At 41.6% G+C, this 21,812-nt stretch overlaps 1 protein-coding gene across 1 annotated transcript; it reads left to right on the top strand.

The window, feature by feature from the left end:
- Positions 1 to 31: 31 nt before the first annotated feature.
- Positions 32 to 21,124, top strand: Scrn3 (secernin 3). The gene is made up of 8 exons (XM_075984879.1): positions 32 to 116; positions 2,675 to 2,835; positions 4,791 to 4,972; positions 6,250 to 6,446; positions 9,272 to 9,481; positions 14,558 to 14,720; positions 15,817 to 15,991; positions 19,093 to 21,124. Exons 2-8 carry the CDS (start codon positions 2,677 to 2,679, stop codon positions 19,261 to 19,263), a joined length of 1,257 nt encoding a protein of 418 aa, XP_075840994.1. The 5' UTR covers positions 32 to 116; positions 2,675 to 2,676; the 3' UTR covers positions 19,264 to 21,124.
- Positions 21,125 to 21,812: the final 688 nt, after the last annotated feature.

Here is a 21,812-nt window from a genome sequence, read left to right as displayed (position 1 = left end):
GGAGGTCGAAGGGGACTACTTCCGACGATTAGTCCTGGCCCAGCCCCTCCGTTTCCGGTGATTGCTTTGGTGGCTGCGGGTGGTGCGTGCTCGGCGTCCGCGCGTGCGCAGCAGAGGTAAGCTCGGGAGCGGGCTCTGCGCGCCGTTCGCTGATGGCGGGGTCGCGGGCAGCCGTTCGCTCTGCTGCGCGGGCCTCGCTCCGAGCGCGGGCATCGGGAGCGGGCGAGGTCTTGAAGTTCGAGCCCAGCACTTTCTGGCAACGCCGGCTCCAGTTGCAAAATTTTTTGTTTGCTTGTTTGCTTTTGCAGCGCAGTTCTCATGTCGTTAACGGAGACAGTAAACCTCGCGCTGTAGGACGTTTGTGAGACCCAAAAGATTGGTGTTGTCGCAAGCACTGGGATAGACTGTTAGAGACCGAGGCTCTTCCCTTCCAGTTGTTATGTACAGAATCTCCCTAGCGTTGGCTGTCTTTGAATTCATAGATCTTCCTGCCTTTGCCTCCCAAGAGCTGCGAATAAAGGCGTGAGCCACTATACGCGGCGTCCTTCTGTTATTTCCAGCTATGCAGAAAGATATTCAACAAACACCGTGAATGAGGACAACACGTTAGGGCCAAGGGCTTTCCTCCCCTGTGCTGTTTTCTTAGTTGCTGCCGCTATCCCAGTTAGTGCGTCACTCACTGGGACTTGATCATCCTAGGGTTTGGTGTGGGTATGGCTGTTAGTCCACTGGCCTCTAGCAAGGATAAGAATAAGCCAGCTTAAAACAGGTGACAGCTTTTGTTTGAGGGTCGGGTGTGTTGCAGGTTTTTGAATTGTTTTATTTGTGACCCGGACCATGTAACTCTCAAACTTCAATCACAGGCATGCGCCTCCTAGCTGAACTTTCACCTTCAGGGTCATACTGAATCAAGCCTCAAAACAGCAGTACTAGCCTGGCGGTGGTGGCGCACGCCTTTCTTTAATCCTAGCACTTGGGAGGCAGAGGCAGGTGGATCTCTGTGAGTTCGAGACCAGCCTGGTCTACAAGAGCTAGTTCCAGGACAGGCTCCAAAGCCACAGGGAAACCCTGTCTCGAAAAACCAAAAAAAAAAAAAAAAAAAAAAAAAAAACCCAGCAGTACTAGATGGTGTTTTATTTTATTTTACTGATGAGCCTGGAAGAAAAGAGAAAGAGAATTAATAGCCTGACTAAGTTATGTATTGGGCTAGCTAACTTTGGAGCCCTGTAGGTAGGAGATCAAAACTTGCAGAGAGGAGACACAAGAGAAAAGCAGTGATCACTTCTTCCCATCTTTGAGAACAGAACAACCTTTATTTTATTTTATTTTTTTCCTCCCCATCCCCCAACCTTTATTTTAAAGTGTGTTCCATGGTGAACTTGTTTCTTGAGTCATTTTGTTTGTTTTGAAGCGGGGTTTCGCTATGTTCTTGAATTATGGTAACACAGGCTAGCTTCAAACTCTAGCTTATCCTGCCCAGTGCTAAGATTATAGGCGTGCTACCATACCCTGCTTAGTTTTCCTTTCAGCAAAACATTTATTAATTCACATTTATTTTATTTATATTTATTATGTTTTTATTCTGTTTTAAAGTGGTTAGAATGCACGTGTATAAAAAAATTATGCTAAGATTTGGTTCTTATAAAAGAAGGAAGCTGGACTGGAAAGGTAGCTCAGCGGTTAAGATAGCTCGCCACTTTTCCTGAAGACCTGAGTTCAGTTCCCAACACAGGCTTGAGATGCTTCGCGACCTTCCCTGACTCCAGCTTCAGCGGGCTTGAGGCCCGTTTCTGACCTTCTTGGGCACCCATACTTCCGGCAGACAGACACATAATCCACACACAGGAATAGTAAAGACAAATCTTAAGAAATTTAAAATAAGAGGAAACTGAAACTATGTTCTGAAAGCAAAATGAAAATGTCAGATCTTGAATTGTCCTAAAAGTGAGGATTTAAGATTTTCCCCATCACAAATGAAGACAATTTGTATGTTAGTCCTACTACTGGGATTTATGAACTTCCTCCCGGAAACCTTAACAGTAGTGACTTTGTTTATTTGTCTGTTTTCTGGTTTTTCCAGATGGGTTTTCTTTGTGTAACAGCCTGGCTGTCCTGGAACTCACTTGCTAGATCAGGCTGACCTCAAACTCACAGAGATCCTCCTGCTTCTGCCTCCCAAGTGCTAGGATTAAAGGTGTGTGCCCCACTATGCCCAGTCTTACGTGATTTCCCATAGATAAACACGACGTCCTCAGATCTCCCCGTCTAGTAAAGGACTGATACTGCAGACTAAGGCACGTGTAGTAGCTATGGGCAGAGTAAAAAGAATTGGGAAAATTCAGGAGAGAGGTTTGCAGAAGAAACCTCTATAAACATTTGACCTGTGCACTAGGAGAAAGTGGTTTTTGTTGCCCCTGTATTGTAGTAGCACACGGTTAATTCCTAAATCATATTCTAATTTTTATAGTCCGTTGTTTCTTTAAGACGGGTCTTAATATATAATCCTGGCTGCCCTGGAGTGCACAAAAGTGATATGATACTGAAAACTCTGCTCTGTACCCGTCTTAGGTATATCCCTCGGTCGTAGAGAAAAGCTCTTTGCTTTATGTGTGCTTAAAAATGTTTGCTCTTTTTATTTTGAAACTTCTATATTATGCCTTTTTTTTTCTTAAAGAGATGGAGCCCTATTCCTGTGACACTTTTGTGGCCTTACCTCCAGCCACAGTTGGTAATAGGGTCATTTTTGGGAAAAATTCAGACAGACTCTTCGACGAAGTCCAAGAAGTAATTTACTTCCCAGCTGCAGTGCACAATGATTTAAGCAAACGTCTTAAGGTAGGTTAAAAAAAAATATGTTGTGTTAGGAATATCTATCTTTAAACATATCAATAATGAGTACTTCTTTTTAAAAAATTTTATTTTATTTTATGTGTATGAATATTTTACCTGTATGTATGTTGGTGTGTCTAGTGCCCATAGAGGTCAGAAGAGGTGTAGGATCCCTGGTAACTATGGGGAGCCGTGAGATGCCCTGTGGGTTCCAGGAACTGAGCCCTGGTTCTCTACAAGAACCGCAGGTGCTCTTAACCACTGAGCCATTTCTCCAGACCCGTAAATGGTTCTTTCTCTTTCTAGCGACCACTGAAGTTAAAATTCAAGAATTTAAGTTTAGAAATGGTTTGAATCGAAAATAGACTTCTGGTCTCTTATTTCAGTAATTTAGAAGAAGCTGCTAAAATAATAAATATCATTATCTCTCTGATTAAATATCTGAATGCTTTTTATATGTTGTATGTGTTGGTTGTGATGAGGGATTTCAAGTCAACTATTAAAACCTGGACGCGACCTTAGGCTGAGAGTAGTGAGTGGATCCTGGCTGCACTAAGGGCACAGAACAGCAGGGCGGCTTAAATGCTGGCCTTAGGGAAGAGGAGCAGGCTGCGGCAGCAGAGAAGGAACATCTGGATTAAATTAGGGCTTACAGAGTGGGAATGGCGTGTTGGCTCAGTGCTTAAGAGCACTTGCTGTTCTCGCAGAGGACCCGGGTTTCATTCCCAGCACCCACATGGTGAGTCACAGCCATCCCTAACATAACTCCAGTTTCATAGTATCTGATGCTCTCTTCTGACCTCTGTGGGCAACAGGCACACATATGCATAGAAATGCATGCAAGCAAACATTCATAAAACAAAATAAATAAAAAAAGAATGATTTAGTTAGAGCTGGGGCTTCAGCTGACAGATCAAAAGGATTCTTCTTGGTAGAGAATAAGAAAAAAATATTTCAGATTTTATAAAATAACAGGTTTTTTTGTTTTTGTCCTATGGTGCTGAGAACAAACCAAGGGCCTCTTGTATATTAGGCACATAACCTGCCAATTGAGCCACATTCTCAGCCCTATAAATATGTTTTGTAGTCCATCAAGGTATCTGATAATGCCATCAACATACATTTTATGTATTTCCCTCACCTCCTACATGCACATTAAATAAAATTGCCTTTAAATTTTTTATTTAAACAGTCTACGTGGAACTCAAAGGTTTATATTATCTTCTGTTGTTATGAACTTTCTGGATCTTTGATGTTCTAGCACTATTAACTTAAATATAAGGCTTTTTGTATCTTAGGCTGTAGTTTTCTTTTGCTGTACATGTTGGTCCTCCTGGGGCATCGTTCCTATTCTATACAAGCGTGTTTAGCCCATCGTGTAAGTCAGCTTCCCACCGCTGTGAGGAGTCCTCCTGGGTCTCTTCCACACGACATGTGGGCCTCTGTGGCAGTCATCCTCTCTACCTAAGGGTCTCAGGTACCTATGAGTGCGAAGATCACCGGTCAGGACGTACTAGACCATGAACTTGAGAACCGCTTTCTTAATCTTCAGCTCATCTTAATTACTCTCCATGAAACGGTTTGAAGATTAATAACTATCACTTCTGAGCTGCCAGGGCAACGCTCTTCCTGTCCTTCATACTTCGGATTTGTTTCATCTTAGTTTATGGAGAAGTCTCTGTTTCTTAAGTGAAGCTTCGTGTTCCTGTATCTTTGTAACCGACTTGCCTTAGCAGGATGTATTATAAAGGACATCCTCAGAAAGTATTTAAGCAATAAATGCTTTAGAGTCGATTCTGAATGAATTTTGAAGTTAGTGCTTTTATTATTGAAAATTTCAACTTGGTTCCATGTCATCCACCTTCATCGTGATCATGTCTTCCCAACGGTGTTTTAAATTCTGGAATTTGGTAACTCTCCACTTTGGATTTCATAGTTACATGACTTTTTTTTTTTTACAGTGTACTTACATAGAAATTGACCAGGTTCCTGAGACATATGCTGTTGTCCTTAGTCGCCCAGCTTGGCTGTGGGGGGCAGAAATGGGAGCCAATGAGCATGGAGTCTGCATTGGGAATGAAGCTGTATGGGGAAGAGAGGCCATTTCTAAGGAGGAAGCACTTTTGGGCATGGACCTTGTCAGGTAACTGGTATGCTGCTTCCTTACTACGTGTAGTTTCTGTCCCGCCCAGCCCTGCAGCCATTCAGTCCCAGAGAAACACACAGAGGCTTATATTAATTACAAGCTGTTTGGCCTATTAGCTCAGGCTTATTATTAGCTAGTTCTTATAACTTAAATCAACCCATAATTCTTGTCTATGTTTAGCCACATGGCTTGGTACCTTTTCTCAGTGCAGCATTCTTGCTCCCTCTGCATCTGGCTGGTGACTGACTCTCTGCCTTTCCTCTTCCCAGAATTCTCCTTGTCTGGTTGCCTCTCCTATACTTCCCTCCTGGCTACTGGCTGATCAGCATTTTATTAAACCAATATGAGTGACAAATCTTTACAGTATCCACAGCAACAGATTATGTAAGAAATAACTGAATACCGGTCACATTTATTTTCACACCAGCATGCAATTTCATGACTCTTAAATATCACTAATCCATCTAGGGTGGATGGCTCAATCCATACATTGTTTACTGAAGAAGCGTGAGGACCTCAGTTTGATCTCTGGCACTTATGTGCACCTGTAATCCTGCACTGGAGAAGCAGAAGCAGGCAGATTCCTGGGCTTGCTGGGTCGCTAGTCTAGCTTCATTGGTAAATTCCAGTTCACTGAGAAGCCCTGCCTCATAAAATAAGGTGGGATGCAATTGAGAAAGCTGTTGGACATCAGCCTCTGGCTTCTCAGTGCATGCTTGCATGAATGCATACCTTAGTCTGGCTTCTCAGTGCATGCTTGCATGAATGCATACCCTAGTCTGGCTTCTCAGTGCATGCTTGCATGAATGCATACCCTAGTCTGGCTTCTCAGTGCATGCTTGCATGAATGCATACCCTAGGCACACACCCACGTAAACATGTATATGCACTACACAAACGCCTGCTGACACTTATGCACACCTATGCACATCATAAATTGGTGAGGAGCCAAAATTAGAAGTTATAATTAATCAGAAATGCCTGAATTGCTTTATTACATGGTTGACTAATTCCTTCACTTTATAAAGAGACATATCAGTCTTAGACATAAAATAGCTTTGCAATAAGTTACTGAGATGAAAGTTGACTCCAAAAATGTTTTTACTGTCCCAAACTGCCTTCAAAAGTACGACTTTAAAGGTTTTACTTTACGTATTAACTTGTTCTTTTTTTTTTAACTTTGAATGTAGCAAACATGGTGCTTCTTGAACATGAAGTTAAGATGAATAAAGGAAATTATTTTTAATTTGAGATCCTTAATATTTTTATTTTAGACTTGGCCTTGAAAGAGCTGATACAGCTGAAAAAGCTCTCGATGTCATTGTCGACTTATTAGAAAAATATGGTCAAGGTGGAAATTGTGCAGAGGGTGAAGAATTTAGCTATTATAACAGTTTCCTGATAGCGGATAGGAATGAAGCTTGGATTCTGGAGACATCAGGGAAGTACTGGGCAGCAGAGAAAGTTCAAGGTATGAACAACTATTTGCAATTTGGTTTATATAATTAATAAAATAGATCTTTAATCGTAGCTAAAGCATTTATTTGCTTTTCAAGAATTATAATCCGTTGCATTAAAGGATAAGCCTCAGAGCAAAGTTAAAATTAGGAAGAACATAAAGGGAGAGAGAACTATGATGAGAAGTCTTACAAAAAACAAGCACACAACATTGTCTACGCAGCAGCTTTTGGCTGTTTGTAGTGGGTTTTTTTCTCTTTTACAACTACTTTCCTAACTTTGGACTGAATTCCAGAACTGTACCATATGTAAGTACAGAGGTGAAGAGGAAGGGGTTGGTCTGGGCATGGGTGACTCTGGGCCAGTGTTTAGAGTGTATGGACACAGCTGTAAGACAAAATGATGCCCTTGACTGTATCAGTGCAGTCTGATGGCTTTGGAGCTGATTGTCCCCCATGATTTATTTGTGCTCAGATATTCCTCTTATTTCTGTGTGTCTCTCTGTGTGTGTGTGTGATATGCATACATGTCTATATGTGTGTGGGGCGGGTACACATGGCCACTCTGTACAAGTGAAGGTCAGAGGACAACCTCTGGTGACTCAGTGTCCTCTTGTGGTAGGGTCCCTATTGTTTGCTGCTCCTGCGCATGCCTGGCTAGCTGATCCATGTGATCTGGTGATTTTCCTATATTATCTTCCGTATCACCACAGAAACTCTGGGATAAAAAACACTGCTACCGCCCACAACTTTACATGAGCCCTGGGGATATGAATTCAGATAACCCATTAAGCTCTCCCCGCAGCCAGTTCTCTTCATCTCAAGGGAAGAAATCCAGAGATGGAAAGCAATTTAAAGCAGCGAGTGGAAGTCTCTTCACCCCATTCTCAGTGCGCTGTTCTGTGGATAGAGGACATAGTCGCATGCTTCTTGTGTGCTTCTATATTGATTTCCTAGTTTTACAGAAGAGATGAGAGCCGCATATAAAAACACTAAATGGAGGTTAGCTCAGTTGTATTGTGCTTGTCTGGCATAAAGCAAGTCCTGGTTAATCACCAGCATTGCACAAAGCTGAGAATGGTGGCCTATTCCTGTAATCCCAACATCTGGGAGGCATAGAGGTAGGGGGCTCAGAAGTTCAAGATCACTGCCGCTCTGAGGTGGTGGTGCATACCTTTAACCTCAGCCCTCAGGAGGCAGAGGCAAGCAGACCTCTGAGTTCAAAGCCAGCCTGGTCTACACAGCAAGTTCTAGGATAACCAGGGCAACACAGAGAAACCCTGTCTGGAAAAAGTAAAACAAACAAACAAAAAAATAGATGATTGTCTACTTCATACATACTTTGAGTCCAGCCTCGGCTTTAGGTAATCTGCCTCAATTAATCAGTTAGGTAACTAGTTAATTGAGTGGATGATGTTGATCCATGGGCGCTGTGAACATGAAAGAAAGGAAAAGTCACTGTGAACTTCCGGAGGAGTCCAGAAAGACTTCAGGAAGGAACCTGCTGTGGAAGATCGGTCTGTTCTTTTTCAAAATAGGCCATTGCCAGTTATTTTCATGGACTTCAAAAGTAGTTTGTATATTTTTATGTTTGACATTTTCTATGCTTTAATGAAATATATAAAATTATACTTAATGTATTTTATTATTATAAATAATAATGCTAACTGAACTGATTGTATCATTGACCACTTTTTCTTTTATTAAACAAGCTATGGAAAGACAAAGGGATGAATAGTATTAAAAACGGCCTTACCTGGCCATGGAAAACTAACGCCTTCCTGGGTCTGATTAGCCTGCTGAGATCACCTTACTGCTGCCTTCTGTTTCTCTTACTGCATGATCTCAAGAACTAGATGGTTCTTTCGAGTATCCACAGCACAGACGTACATCCTTCTGGCCATTGCATAGAATATGCGTGTGTTGAACTGCTGACCAAAGTGTCACACGTCATACCGTGAGATACTACTAGTAATAAGGAAATGATGAAGTGTTGATAGCATGTTGAGTTGAATTATCCTGAGGTAGAAAGACCAAAAGGCAGGGCAGCAGGATGGCCCAGCAAGCAAGAGTGCTTGCCGCCCGCCCTGACAACCTGTGTTTGATCCCCGGAGCACAGGGTAAAGGGTGCCTGTGTGCACATACACATAAGAAAGCAAATGTACATTTAAAAAAATTTAATAATAAAAAAAACCATAAGGCTATTTACTGTATATTCCACTTAGGTAACATTCTTTAAAAATGTTATTTGTGTGTATGTGGACATGGGTGCTATGACACACGTGTGGAGGTCAGAGGACACCTTGTGAGAATTAGTTGCCTGTTTCCAGCATGTGGGCTCTGGGGATTGAACTCAGATGGTCAGGCTTGTGGCAAGTGTCTTTACCCACGGGGCTACGTTCCCGGCCCCTATGTAATATGTGGCACTGAGTTACACTGGAGTAAAAAAGTACTAGGTGCCCAGAGTTAATGAATTATGAGAATTAGGAGATTCGTGGCTTTGATATGAAAGAGTAACAGGGTATAAATATTCTTTTTCTTGACATTATCAATACCAATGTTCTGGTTATGATCGCATTCTATACGTTTATAAAATGTAATGAGTGGAACTGGAACCATAATGAGTGTATAGTCTCTCCGGCTTACTTCACATAACTGCATCGGAGTCTACAGTGACCTCAAAGTTTCATTTTAAAATTTAATTGTTTAGACTGTGCAGGAGATGTCCATGGCAGAAAACTTACATTAAGTTTAAACAGCGATTTAAAAATCATAAATGTAGAGAGAGATTCTTCCTGTTCAAGGTAACTTTTCTTCTCCTTCTCATCCTTCGAAACAGGAATTCGTAATATTTCCAATCAGCTCTCCATAACAACCAGGATCGACCGGGAGCATCCGGCCATGAGGAACTATGCTAAGCAGAAAGGCTGGTGGGATGGCCAGGAGGACTTTGATTTTGCTGCAGCATACTCTTATATCGACACAGCTTCAATGATGACGTCACCAAGCAGATACTGTCAGGGCTACAAGCTTCTGAATAAGCACAAAGGTAACTTTAGCATTTAAATAATGAAAAAATGAATTTTATGAAGATATAATATAATCTTATACTTAATAAGAAATAGTTTGAATAAAACAGCATCAGGATAATGTAAGCTATTTTTTGATATGTGTGAAGTAGTAAACTATTGTGAGAACACACTGATTCTTTCTGAGGGTCAAGTTCAGATTCCCAATCCTCAGAAACATTTTTCTTTTTTTTTTTAAAAGTTTTATTTATTTATTTATTTTGTTTACAGTGTTCTGTCTGCATGTATGCCTGCAGGCCAGAAGAAGGCACCAGATTTCATTACAGATGGTTGTGAGCCACCATGTGGTTGCTGGGAATTGAACTCGGGATTTCTGGAAGAATAATTAGTGCTCTTAACCTCTGAGCCATCTCTCCAGCCCCCACATTTTTCTTTTAAAAAAACTATTTGAACCAGGATTTCACTATACATCTCTGACTGGCCTAGTATCCACTCTATAGACCACACTGATCTTGGAACTCACAGAGATCTGCATGCCTCTGTCTTCCGAGTGCTGGGCCATCACACCTGGCCATAATTATTTTTAACGGTAGTATTTCTGTTTGTTTATATGTTTTGTCTTATTTTGCTTGTGTGTGGCTTTCTATATGCTCACATCTGTGTTCAGGTGTGCACACCCATGGTTGTGCGTTTGGAGGCCTGAGGTTTGATGTTTAATGTCTTTCTCAGTTGCTCTTCACCTGGCTGTTTCAGACAAAGTCTCTCATTGAACCTGGAAATGTGTCTCTAAGTAGTCAGGAAGCAATTACTGAGAGATGGATCAGTGATTGGCATTTGCCTTTAGATATTCATTAAATCAATTAACCTTATGTTAGCTATTTGGTATGGCAAAATAGTTTGTGGCAGAACATTCTTGGAACAACTTAACTTTCTTTTCAGGGTATTTATTATCTTAGAGTACTTTAATATCCAAAAGAATGTCTTCTAATTTTAGGTTTCCTATAAAGTTTTTGGTGTAAGTTTGACAGCATATTTATTTTATAAGTGAGAAAACCGTGCCTTCATTTATCTTCTCTGTGAAACTGGGTAAAAATGAAGCTTCCTACTTGCTCTTAGTTTTTAAAAATTCATTGTTTTCTACAAGTCAGTTGTGTGTACGTAAAAGGTTAAGAAGTGTTGAATTATTTGCAACTTGTCAATCATTTAAGAAATGGTTTATTATTTTATACTTTTTCTGGGAACAATTTTAAAGAACCTGAAAATGAACGGCTAATCTTAAAACAATGAAGACCAGGGGATGGGGGTGGGGCTTACTGATAAAGCGCTTTCCCTGCATGCACAAGACCCTGGGTTTGATCCCCAGTCCCACATAAAACCATGTGATACTTGCCTAACTCCAGCAGTTGGGAAATAGAAGCAGGAGGGTCATCATTAACTCAAGGCCAGTCTGGACCCTGTCTCAAAGTTGTGTGTGTGTGTGCATGTGTGTGCGTGATTGTGTGCATGTGTGTGTGTGTGCGTGATTGTGTGCATGTGTGTGCGCATGCGTGTGTGTATGCGTGCGTGTATGCGTGCGTGTGCGTGCGTGTGTGTGCATGCGTGTGTGTGCGTGCGTGTATGCGTGCGTGTGCGTGCGTGTGTGTGCATGCGTGTGTGTGTGCGTGCGTGTATGCGTGCGTGTGCGTGCGTGTGTGTGCATGCGTGTGTGTGTGCATGTGTGCGCATGCGTGTGTGCGTGCGTGTGTGCGTGCGTGCGTGTGTGTGCATGTGTGTGTGTGCTGACGAGATGACCTTGTTGGTAAAGTGCTTGGCAAATTCATGAGGGCACGGATTGAGATCCCCAGCACCCACATGAAAAACGGATGTGGCAGTATGTGCCTATAATCCCAGTGGTGGAGGTCTTGGGGCTCAGTGGCTAGCTGGTCCAGCTGGATCAGTCTCAGAACAGAGGAAGATACCTGATGTTGACCTCTGGCCTCCTCCGCATGCACCTGTGCACCCCTGCTAGTGCCCAGCCCCCCAGCCTCGCAGAATGGGGATGACTATAGATAATCAGAACGGAAAGGCACGAACCAGGTGTGAGGTCTTAGGCCTGAATAAGCCCTGAGGACTCAGCATTTGGTAGCTGAGGCGGGAAGATCCAGACAAGTTCCATACCACCCTGACCTGTATAGTGAAACTGTGTCTCAGAGAAACACGGTAGAAGGAAAATGTCAAGACTCCCAAGGTTGAGGGTAACTGGACACAACGAAGAAAAACCAAATAATTAATGTTAAAAATTAATTAGCTACCACACTGAAGTTACTGCCATACTGAACTATAAAATAATGGAATCACAGACCCGAAATGCACGCGTGAATATAGCAACGGATGCATCCGACACAGACTTCAATCCCGTCAAGTGTGATGTGCAATCCACCCAGTTTTCTACGCTTTGTCAAAAGAGTAAATGTCTTTCCAGTAGTTCCATACGAAATTGTCCACTGGGATATTATGTATAAAATTTGCTATGATTTTTCTAGATAAAAGAGCCTACTTCCCTTCTTTCCATCCGTCCCTACCTGATGGCTATTAAGTGTGCTGCATGTATACCCAAATTGTATCTATATTCACACGTGTGTTTTAAGTAACCAGTCTAAATTGCTGTGAAATTGCACCCTGTGCTTTGCGTTCACTTTGCTGCACCTTCCGCCGCTGGCTCGGTACTTATTCAATGCCTGCGAGTGGGTTACTCACAGCCATCCTGCTCGAGTGGCCATGCAAATCCTCCTTTCATTTTGAGAATTGTAGGTTTTGAATCCTGAAAACATTTCTATAATACCTATATTATCACGGTGTTACAGCTCTGACATTGTGGGTTTTTTTTTTTATTAAAACTTGCCATTTAGAGGAATTTAGACCCGAATCATTTTTAAATCTCACTAGATGCTGAAGCATTGTGCCTGATAGATGGGTGTGAATGGTAGGGTTTTGCTTTATTGTTGAGTTTAATATCAAGGGCTGAGTGTAGCTGTGCCCCTCTCTTCTCCCCAGTGTTATTCAGGATTCACTGAAAACGGTACAGCACAGCTTCTCTAACAAGTTTCTGTAAGTTCAGCCAGGTATTTTTTGAACTTGAAATCATGGCTCTGTTATGAAGGAACTAGGTAAGAGCAATGCATGTGTGCATAAAACCCATTGCCATTAATATAAAATGGCTGGTCGCGGCATCTTTAACAGCAGGCCATTAGATTCTTTCCTGTGAAAGAATTTCCTTTTTCATTGAAGCATTAGAAGTCATAATTTGGATCCAGACTTGCTGTGAACTTTTTTTTTGATCCCCATATCTAAAAGGGTGCTGACCTTTTAGATTGTCTATGAGTTAACCCAGAGCCGGGGTTATACTGGGTGTATACTAAGCACACACACCATACTAAAATTAAAATATGCTTCCAGTCCCAATTACCGTAGGGTTTCGTGAGAAAAGAAAAACCTGTCGTCAGTCGCCCATAGGTAAATGAAGATTATGTTTCTTTAGAACTAATACGATTTTAATACAATAATTAAACATTTCCAACTAACATATCCTAATGTATCTAATGGCAGAAATTATATTTTACCTTTTTCCAATTTAATTAAAATTTAATTTTATTATTTGTCACCTGCCCCTCCTATGTATGGCCTCCTCTTCTTTAATCGTTGTTGCACATAAATGTATGTAACAGTATAACCCGCCGAGCTCATTCAGTGTTGCCTACGTGTATCTGTTTCTAGGACTGCCCACCTACTGCTGGGTAACCAGCTGGGGCTTATCCCTGCGGAAGACTTGGCACTCCTTAGTTACCTGTAGCTCTTTATCTAGGGGATGGGGCCCCATGAGATTCCCTCCGTCTATATCAGGGTCAGCTATTGTTGGAATTATTCAGGTCTTGTTTAGGCAGCCATGTTGTTGATAGAGGGCGCAGTCTCACCGTAGACTTCCTGGTCCTTGGCTTTGCAATCTTTCTTCCACTTTCGTGATGTTCCCTGCGCCTTGGATACCAGAGCCGTGTTGTAGCTCTGTCAGCTGTGGCTGGGCTCCCTACAGCGCCTCACCCGTTCTGCTCTTCTCTGCATTTTGAGTGTCTTTCTGTAACGGTCTCTTGCTGAAATCTATACTTATGGTGGATAGAAAGGTACGCGTATAGAGTGCAGTTGGGGTTTATGCTGGGTTAGGAAAGTGGGGGTACTGGGGTCTCTGGCGTCTGCTGCCTTGCTAGCTACTAGCCGTGGAGTTAGCACGATTTCCCTCCTGCTGAGGAGGTTTGAGTCTAATTAGACAGTTGCCACAGCTGCACTTGTGGGGATATTGCCCTTCTGGTCATTGCGGTTCATAGTCACCATGGCCAGGTGATTGCTTTGCTCCCTTAGCCATTTGCAGAGTAGCTTCTGGTAATATGAAAGAAATCTCGTCTCAAGGAGGAGGCTTTTGAGTTAGCTCCAGCTCAAATATGCTGAGTCCTTTGTCCAAAATGTGTGTTGTCTTCAGCAACAGGGACTTGATCTTCGATTTCTGGGCGGCAATCACTGGCAGCAACAGTAGGCTGGATTGCTTGGGGGAATCTCTTGTAATCCTGTAAAAACAACTTGAAAGCAGGTCTCTCCTACCTGTTACTGGAATGGGTTTTTGTTAGTCTGCGGCTCCTGGGTAACAGGAGGCTAAAGTATGTTGGTGGGATGGGTTAAAGGCTTACTGCTGGCTGGAGATAAGTGCCTGGCATTAGACTGTAAGCCCACTGCTTAAAGGCATGAATCACCACCCCCAAACAGCTTAGATGAAGGCAGTTAAGAAAAGACCATTCTAATGCTTTGGATGAACCTTTTCTTTCCCTTACTTTTCAGTCTTTCATTTTAGATAGTGAATCCAGGACCTTGCGCCTGTTAGACACTGAGATACATCCTAGCCCAACAACCCAACATCCTATGTAATACTTTAGGGGTAGTGTGATGAACATACTCTTCACCCCCATTTTGGCGCTAGAGAATCAATACCAGTGTGTATTATTTTATTAATAGAGAAAAGCTTTTGTTTATAAGATATATGCATTATTTGATGGTTTTTACACTTATTTCCTCAGGAAACATAACTTTCGAAACAATGATGGGGATTCTTAGAGATGAACCAAGTGGCATCAATATGAAGGGAGAATTCCTGAGCACCGCAAGCATGGTTTCTGTTTTACCTCGAGATTCCAGCCTGCCTTGCGTTCACTTCTTTACGGGGACTCCACATCCTGAGAGGTGAGGTCCCCCAAATACCGCAAACCACCAAGAGGTCATGGGGTAGGGCACAGTCATTAGTGTGTAGATGAATTTCTTTAAGCAATTACTTCTTTTTAAATTTTTCAGTGTGTGTGTGTGTGTGTGTGTGTGAGAGAGAGAGAGAGAGAGAGAGAGAGAGAGAGAGAGAGAGAGAGAGAGAGAGAGAGAGAGAGGAATGTGCAGGTGACTGTAGAGACCTGAAGCATTGGATCCCTGGAGCTGGATTTGCAGGTGGTTGTGAGCTGCCCAATATGTTGGGAACTGAGTGCGTGTCTTACACTGAGTCATCTCTTGAGGCTTTAACTATAATAATGCATTGTCTGTGTGGATTTTAGTTTGCAGTCTCTCTGTGTATATAATGGTTCTCATTTTTACAGAAGGTTAAAGGGTTCTTGTATGTGGTTATCCTGATTTGCTGTGGGATAATACTCTTGTGCACTGTAAAGATTTGTCACTTGAATTGGTTTAATAAAATGCTGATTGGCCAGTAGCCAGGCAGGAAGTACAGGCAGGAGAAGGACAGAGTCAGAGAGTCACCAGCCAGCTCTTTGGGAGCCTGTCACCCAGCTTTCAAATAAATACACAGAGACTTATTGAGTGCCTGACCTTAGCTTCACTTGTTTCTAGCCAACTTTTCTTAAATTATCCTGTCTACTTTTTGCCTCCGGGCTTTTATCTTTCTCTATTCTATAACTCTTTCTTTGTTTCTTTTGAGTCTAGATTTCTCCTATTTATTCTCTCTGCCTGGCAGCCCCACCTGTCCCTCTCCTGCCTAACTATTGATCGTTCAGCTCTTTGTTAGACCAATCAGGTGTTTTAGGCAGGCCAAGTAACACAGCTTCACAGAGTTAAATAAATGCAATATAAAAGAATGCAACACATATTTGCATCATTAAATAAATATCCCACAGTTTAAACGATTGTAACACATCTTAAAATAATAGTCCACAACAGGCAGGAACCAATTAGAGTATATGCATTATTATTAGAAACCTCAATTAGAAGAAATCTAGGAAGACACAATAATTGTTAGTTTTTTTTGACATGCAAATTCAATAAAAACCCTTTCTTCTAGGTCTGTTTTTAAGCCTTTCATATTTGTACCACATATTTCACAACTGTTCGATACGCAGTCACCAACATTTGAACTTGAAAGGCCCCTGGCAAGGAAGCCATATGTCAAGCCTGATAGAAGACACCCACTCTACCAAAAACATCAACAGGCCTTGGAAGTGATAAGTCACAATAAGGTATGGTTGGGTTATATTCTCTGTTGTCACATCAAGGATAGTTTAAGGTATAATTCAATTCATATTTGGAGTATTAGGTTTCTTTCCTTAATGTAAAGAATTGGGTTAGAAACAGCGACTAGGTTTGACTTTTGGTTGTAATGTATATGTTGTAGGCCGGATAGCAGTGTTGTACTCTGTTAATCCCAGCACTTGGGATGCGGCTCTCTGTGAGTTTGAGGCCCAGCCTGATCTATAGAGACAGTCTCAGGACAGCCAGGACTACACAGAGAAATTCTGTCTCAAAAAACAAAGACTCTTTTAGAAAAAATTTTAATTCAGAACATAACAAAAGCTAACAGTTACAGAACACTTATTATATATAAGTACAACCACTTTATGAGGAATATAATTTTATTCTGACAAGATTCTGAGACCCAGAGAAGTTGCATAATTTTCTTAGTACATACTCCACACGAGAAAGGTCTCCGAAGGGCAGCTAATCTGGTCTTTCTATATAATGCCTGACTCCTGCGGCCCCACACAAAACTGAAAGTGATTTAAGGTCTTTGGTCACCTGGCATGTATAAGTCCCCAGACCCAATGCCTCATAGTGCCAAAAACGAAATACAACTAGAAAAAGTGATTAAGATTTTATAGATGTAAAATTATGAGCTGGGTTTTTTGTTTGGGTTTTGGTTTATTGTTTTGCTTAGAGACAGGAGCTCACTGTATATTTCTGACTAGCCTGGAATTTGTAGTGTAGACCAGGCTGGCCTTGAACTCACAGGGATCCAGCTGCCTCTGCCTCCCAAGTGCTGGATTAAAGGCAAGTGCTGCCACGCCCAGCTAGTGTTTTGTCTTAGTTTGTTTTGTTGTTGTTGTTGTTACAAGAATAATAGATGCTCATTATTTTAAAACTTGAAGCAATATATCACTTGAAATAGCATGTCCAGAAATTGACACACATTTAAATTGAAACAGATTAAAAGATAATTTTATAATAGGCCATACCTCTTCACTTCTCCTTAGCCTTTCCTCCCAAATCTGGAGAGAGAAAAAAAAAGACAGATTAAAAAGTCAATGGGCACGCTGTCTAAAGGCAGGCATCCAGTCATCCCAGTGGGAAGATCAGCTATCCCGTGTGTTTCTCATCTGTCCCTACTACCTGTTGACTGTCCTCTCCACCACTAAGGTGACCCCAACCTCTTTGGACTTTCCAAGATAAGGGCTCATTCAGTTGTCCATACTGGTCTTGAAGTCTCTACAACCTAGGCAGAGCTTGAAGTTTTGATCCTCCCGCCTCATCTCCAGAGCCGCTGAGATTACAGACCGTCTGGCCTTTTATGCTTTCTTCATTCTCCTTAGCAATCTGTGCTGGCGCGTCCGTCCGGTCCCTCGATCCACCCGCATGTATCCCTCACTGCTCATGATAGCACTCACTTAGCAATACTTGCTGGAGTGTCTGTCCAGTCCCTCGATCCACCCGCATGTATCCCTCGCTGTTCCAAGCACTGGCGTGTTTGCAGCCTTTCCCCATAAAACTGCTGCTAGGAGGTAGGCTTTATGACAGAATTAAATACTTGGTAAACGAAGTTGAATTGGTTTAAAATCTCCTACTGGTTTAGGCTCTAATGAACATTATTGGTTGACATTATAAAGAAATGGAAGATGGTGGAGCTTGAGGGACATGTCATAGAGCTGGGGTCCGCGTCTGCCTCTTTAAACAGCTACTTCAGGGCTGTAAGGAGAGTCACTAAGGCGACACCTTTCATTTGCACATCTTGATTACCAGAGAGACTGGAACTCTTCTTACCGTCACAGTTTCTCCTCAGTGATTTCGCTGTTTCTTTTCCCTTGGTTTATTTCTTAACTGATTTTGAAAGTCTTCTGTTTTTAGTCAAGAGGCAAAAATATGAATATTAACTAATATATATATATGTAAAAGAGTGTATATATTAAAGATAGACTCTTACCGTATTGCCCAAGTTGGACTCCCACTCTTGAGTCTAAGTGATTCTCCTGCCTCGGTCTCCAAGCAGTGGAACTGCAGGTGAAGACCGCCATGCCCAGCTCATGCCATTTCTTTCCATGTCAGTTAATTGACGTTAAACATTTTAATTTAGTCAGTTGTATTTGTTTTCGTGCTTTAAAGCACCTGCTCTGCCTCATAACAAACCATTTTTCTGTATTTTATTTCTGTTATATATGATTTTTAAATGCTTTTTAATTTTTTTTTGTGTATATAAATATGCATATGGGCATACATATGCTACAGTGTGTCTGTCTGTCTGTCTGTCTTTCTGTGTTAAGCCAGAGTCAGTTTTCAGGAGTTGGTTCTCACCCTTGACTACATAGGTCCTGGGGATAGAAGCTCAGGTCATCAGGCTTGGTGGCAAGGACCTTTACCCACTAAGCCAACATATGTGCGCTTTAAAAAAATCCTTAATTCTCTGCCAGGTGGTGGTGGCGCACGCCTTTAACCCCAGCACTCGGGAGGCACAGGCAGGCGGATCTCTGTGAGTTCAAGACCAGCCTGGTCTACAAGAGCTAGTTCCAGGACAGGCTCCAAAGCTACAGAGATACCCTGTCTCGAAAAACAAACAAACAAAAAGCCTTAATTCTCTAGGACTGGTTAAAATGGCTCAGCAGGTGAAGGCATCTACCCCCAAGACTAATGGCTTGGGTTCAGTTCCAGGACCTACGTGGTAATGGAAAAAATCAACTCCTACAAGCTGTCCTCTGACTTCCAGGAAAAGGGTGGTGGCACATCAACACACACACACACACACACACACACACAAACACATATACACACATATACACACGTACACACACATACATACACACACATACACACACACACACACACACACACACACACACACACACATACACGTACACAAATGCACACAAATAGATACCTGAACCTGGAGCAATGATTTTTCCCAAAGAAAACCATTCTTTTTCTTCTTCTTCTTCTTCTTTTTTTTTTATTACTTTTGTGTCTACAGAATAGAAAAATAACCAAACAAGTAGAAACCAGAATAAATAAACCTTGTCAGAGGATTGGAATTTTGTTAGATACGTGTATGCGTATTTACTTTTATCATTTTAATTAGGAAAAAAGCAAGACAATGCTGGACAACATGAGGAAGCTGGAAAAAGAAGTGTTTGAGGAGATGGAATCAGTTCTCCAGAGCAAACATCTTGATGTGGATAAAACTGTTAATCTTTTTTCTCAATGTGTAAAAGATGAAATTAAAATTTATCAGTCAAATATTAGCTCTTAATGATATATACGTGGTCAAAAATCTTCCCCATTGCCCTGATAAATGATACAAAGGTACTTTAAGGAGATCTGATCTTTTCTTCATAATACTAAGTGATATTCTGACTGTTAAAGTCACAGTAATTAGTATTCAGTTGCAAAAAACACAAAACATTAACATGATACATAGGCTATGTTTATTATATTCTATAGTGCCCTTCAGTCATTTTCTCAGTTAAGAAAGCTCAGAGCTTCTTATTAAGCAAAAAAAAAAAGGCAATGGAAAGTATGTCAAATGAGTTTTTGTGCTTTAGGCAAATAATAACCAGCCTTAGAAAAATTAGAGAACTGTCTTAAGTCTAATGCCGCATCCCCTCAGAACTGTCTTTTTGTTCTCTGGGTAGTTTTCCTTTCTCAGAATTGTGTGCAGCTGGAGTCTTACAGGCATTAGTCTTTTCAGATTGGCTCCTTCCACACAGCTTTCTCCATGCCTCTGCTGTCGTAGCTCATTTCTTCTGAGCTGGACTCTGCCTTTCTGTGGGTGTGTCACCACTGAAGGGCATCTTGGTTGTTTCCAGACTTGGGCAATTGAGAGGGAAGTGTGCAAGTGGCTGTATAGTTCTGAGTGTTCAGCCATTCAGGTTAGGGCCGAGGTAACTGCAGAGCCTACGGTGTGAGTGAGGAACCGCCAGGCTGTCTTCCAGATGCTGCCATTTCCGCCCCCTCGAGCCCATTGTCCCTGTTCCAGCCAGTTGTCAGTGTGTGGGAATTTGGTCATTCTAATAAGTGTACAGTTTTTCACTTATTTAGGTAACAGGGATTGATCCTATGACCTTGTACTTCCTTTTTCAGTTGAATTTGTAATTCCAAATGGTGTATGACGCTGAGTTACATTTCAAATGCTTATTTCCATTTGTACATTTGATGGGGTGTCTGGGTCTTGGCCCAGATGCTTCTGATTTACTTATTTTACTTGGGAGTCTACCCTTTTTCTTAGCCTTTAAATTTTTACTTTATATGTATGAGTGTTTTGTTCCATGTATGTCTGTGTACCAGGCACATGCCTGGTGTCATCAGACGGTATGAGATCCTCTGCAACTGGAGTTTCAGATGGCTGTGAGCCGCCATGTGGGTGCTGGGGACCAAACCCAGGTCCTCTGCAAGAACAACAAGCAACTCTTAACCGCTCAAGTCTAAAACTCTTAAAGTTCGTTGTTCTTAGGGTAAAGCCCCAATCCTTAACATGCCTGCCCTTTTTATATATTATTGCACGTTTGCTATTGATTTTTGTTCCAATGATGGTGGTCTTTCAAGTCCTTACATGTGCCCAGTTGCGCATTCCTGCCCCATGGCTGCACCTTCTGCTTGCTCCTCCCATTTCCGTGAGTAGTTCTCTTCATCCTTAGAGCTTGCTGGCAAATGAGCTTCTTAGGATTATATTAATAAATTATAAATTAACTATATTAATCATACATTTAAATTAATCCAAATTAATCATACATTTAATTATTTCACAGAAAAAGTTCTATGAAGGCCCATTGTTCAATATTATGTTTGGATGCTTTGGTATTATATAATATTTATTAAAGGAACATTCAAATACTGGTGAAAAGAATGTATACAGACCTTTCTACAGAAATGTAAAGTTATTTATCTGTATAACTTGGTAGCCTCATAAGTTTGAACCCTAGAAAAATTCAAGGATTATAAGGCTATGTGAGTTGTTGTATAGAGATTGTTATTGTGTATATACAATAGGATATTTGAGATGTGAGCGCTCATGTTAGTAATTAATGCCTTGTGTATATTAGAAATTTTAGTATTTTCTTAAATTTCATCTGTTATAAGAGTAAAAATAATAAACTTAGTTATTTTACATAAAATTGGCTTATTTGATCTTTGATGAAAATATAAGCTTATATATTAATCTCTAATACATTTCCTTAAAAATAATTATACAGAGTGAAAGTTTGGAAGCAGAGTTTCTCTTTGTAAAAGTATTGGTTGGCTGGGTTTTTTTGAGACAGAGTTTCTCTGTGTAGCCTTGGTTGTCTTGGAACTCACTGTAGTCCAGGCTGGACTCGAACTCAAGAGATCTGCTTGACTCTGCCTCCTGAGTGTTGGAATTAAAGGCATGTGCCAACACCACCTGACTAATTCTAAACAGAATTTTACAAAATACTTTTGCATTGTTGGCCCACACCTTTAATCCTAGCACTCAGGAGGCTGAGGCAGTGGGAACTGTGAGTTCGAGGCCAGCCTGGTCTACAGAGCAAGTTCCAGGACAGTCAGGGCTGCACAGAGAGACCCTGTCTTGATAAACAACTGCAGAAATGTAAAGGCCACCTTTTCCTGGAGAGCACCCTATGATCTTGGACTCTGCTTCCGGTGTCACTCATCACCTGACCACTTATAAAGATGTCTACTGACAGCCTGCTTGCTCCAAACTCCGCAGAGCCAGAAGGTCATGAGACAGTCCCAGGAAACTCACTCCAGAAAGCTCCGAGAATTTACAGACAAGACTTGGGTGGTATGGTCAGCATTATTTGGATCATCCAAGGAAGAGATGTT

Source organism: Microtus pennsylvanicus, chromosome 9, assembly GCF_037038515.1.
Source record: "Microtus pennsylvanicus isolate mMicPen1 chromosome 9, mMicPen1.hap1, whole genome shotgun sequence".
Taxonomy (NCBI): domain Eukaryota; kingdom Metazoa; phylum Chordata; class Mammalia; order Rodentia; family Cricetidae; genus Microtus; species Microtus pennsylvanicus.
Note: the sequence above shows the minus strand (reverse complement) of the source record. Positions and strands in the feature narration are given on the sequence as shown.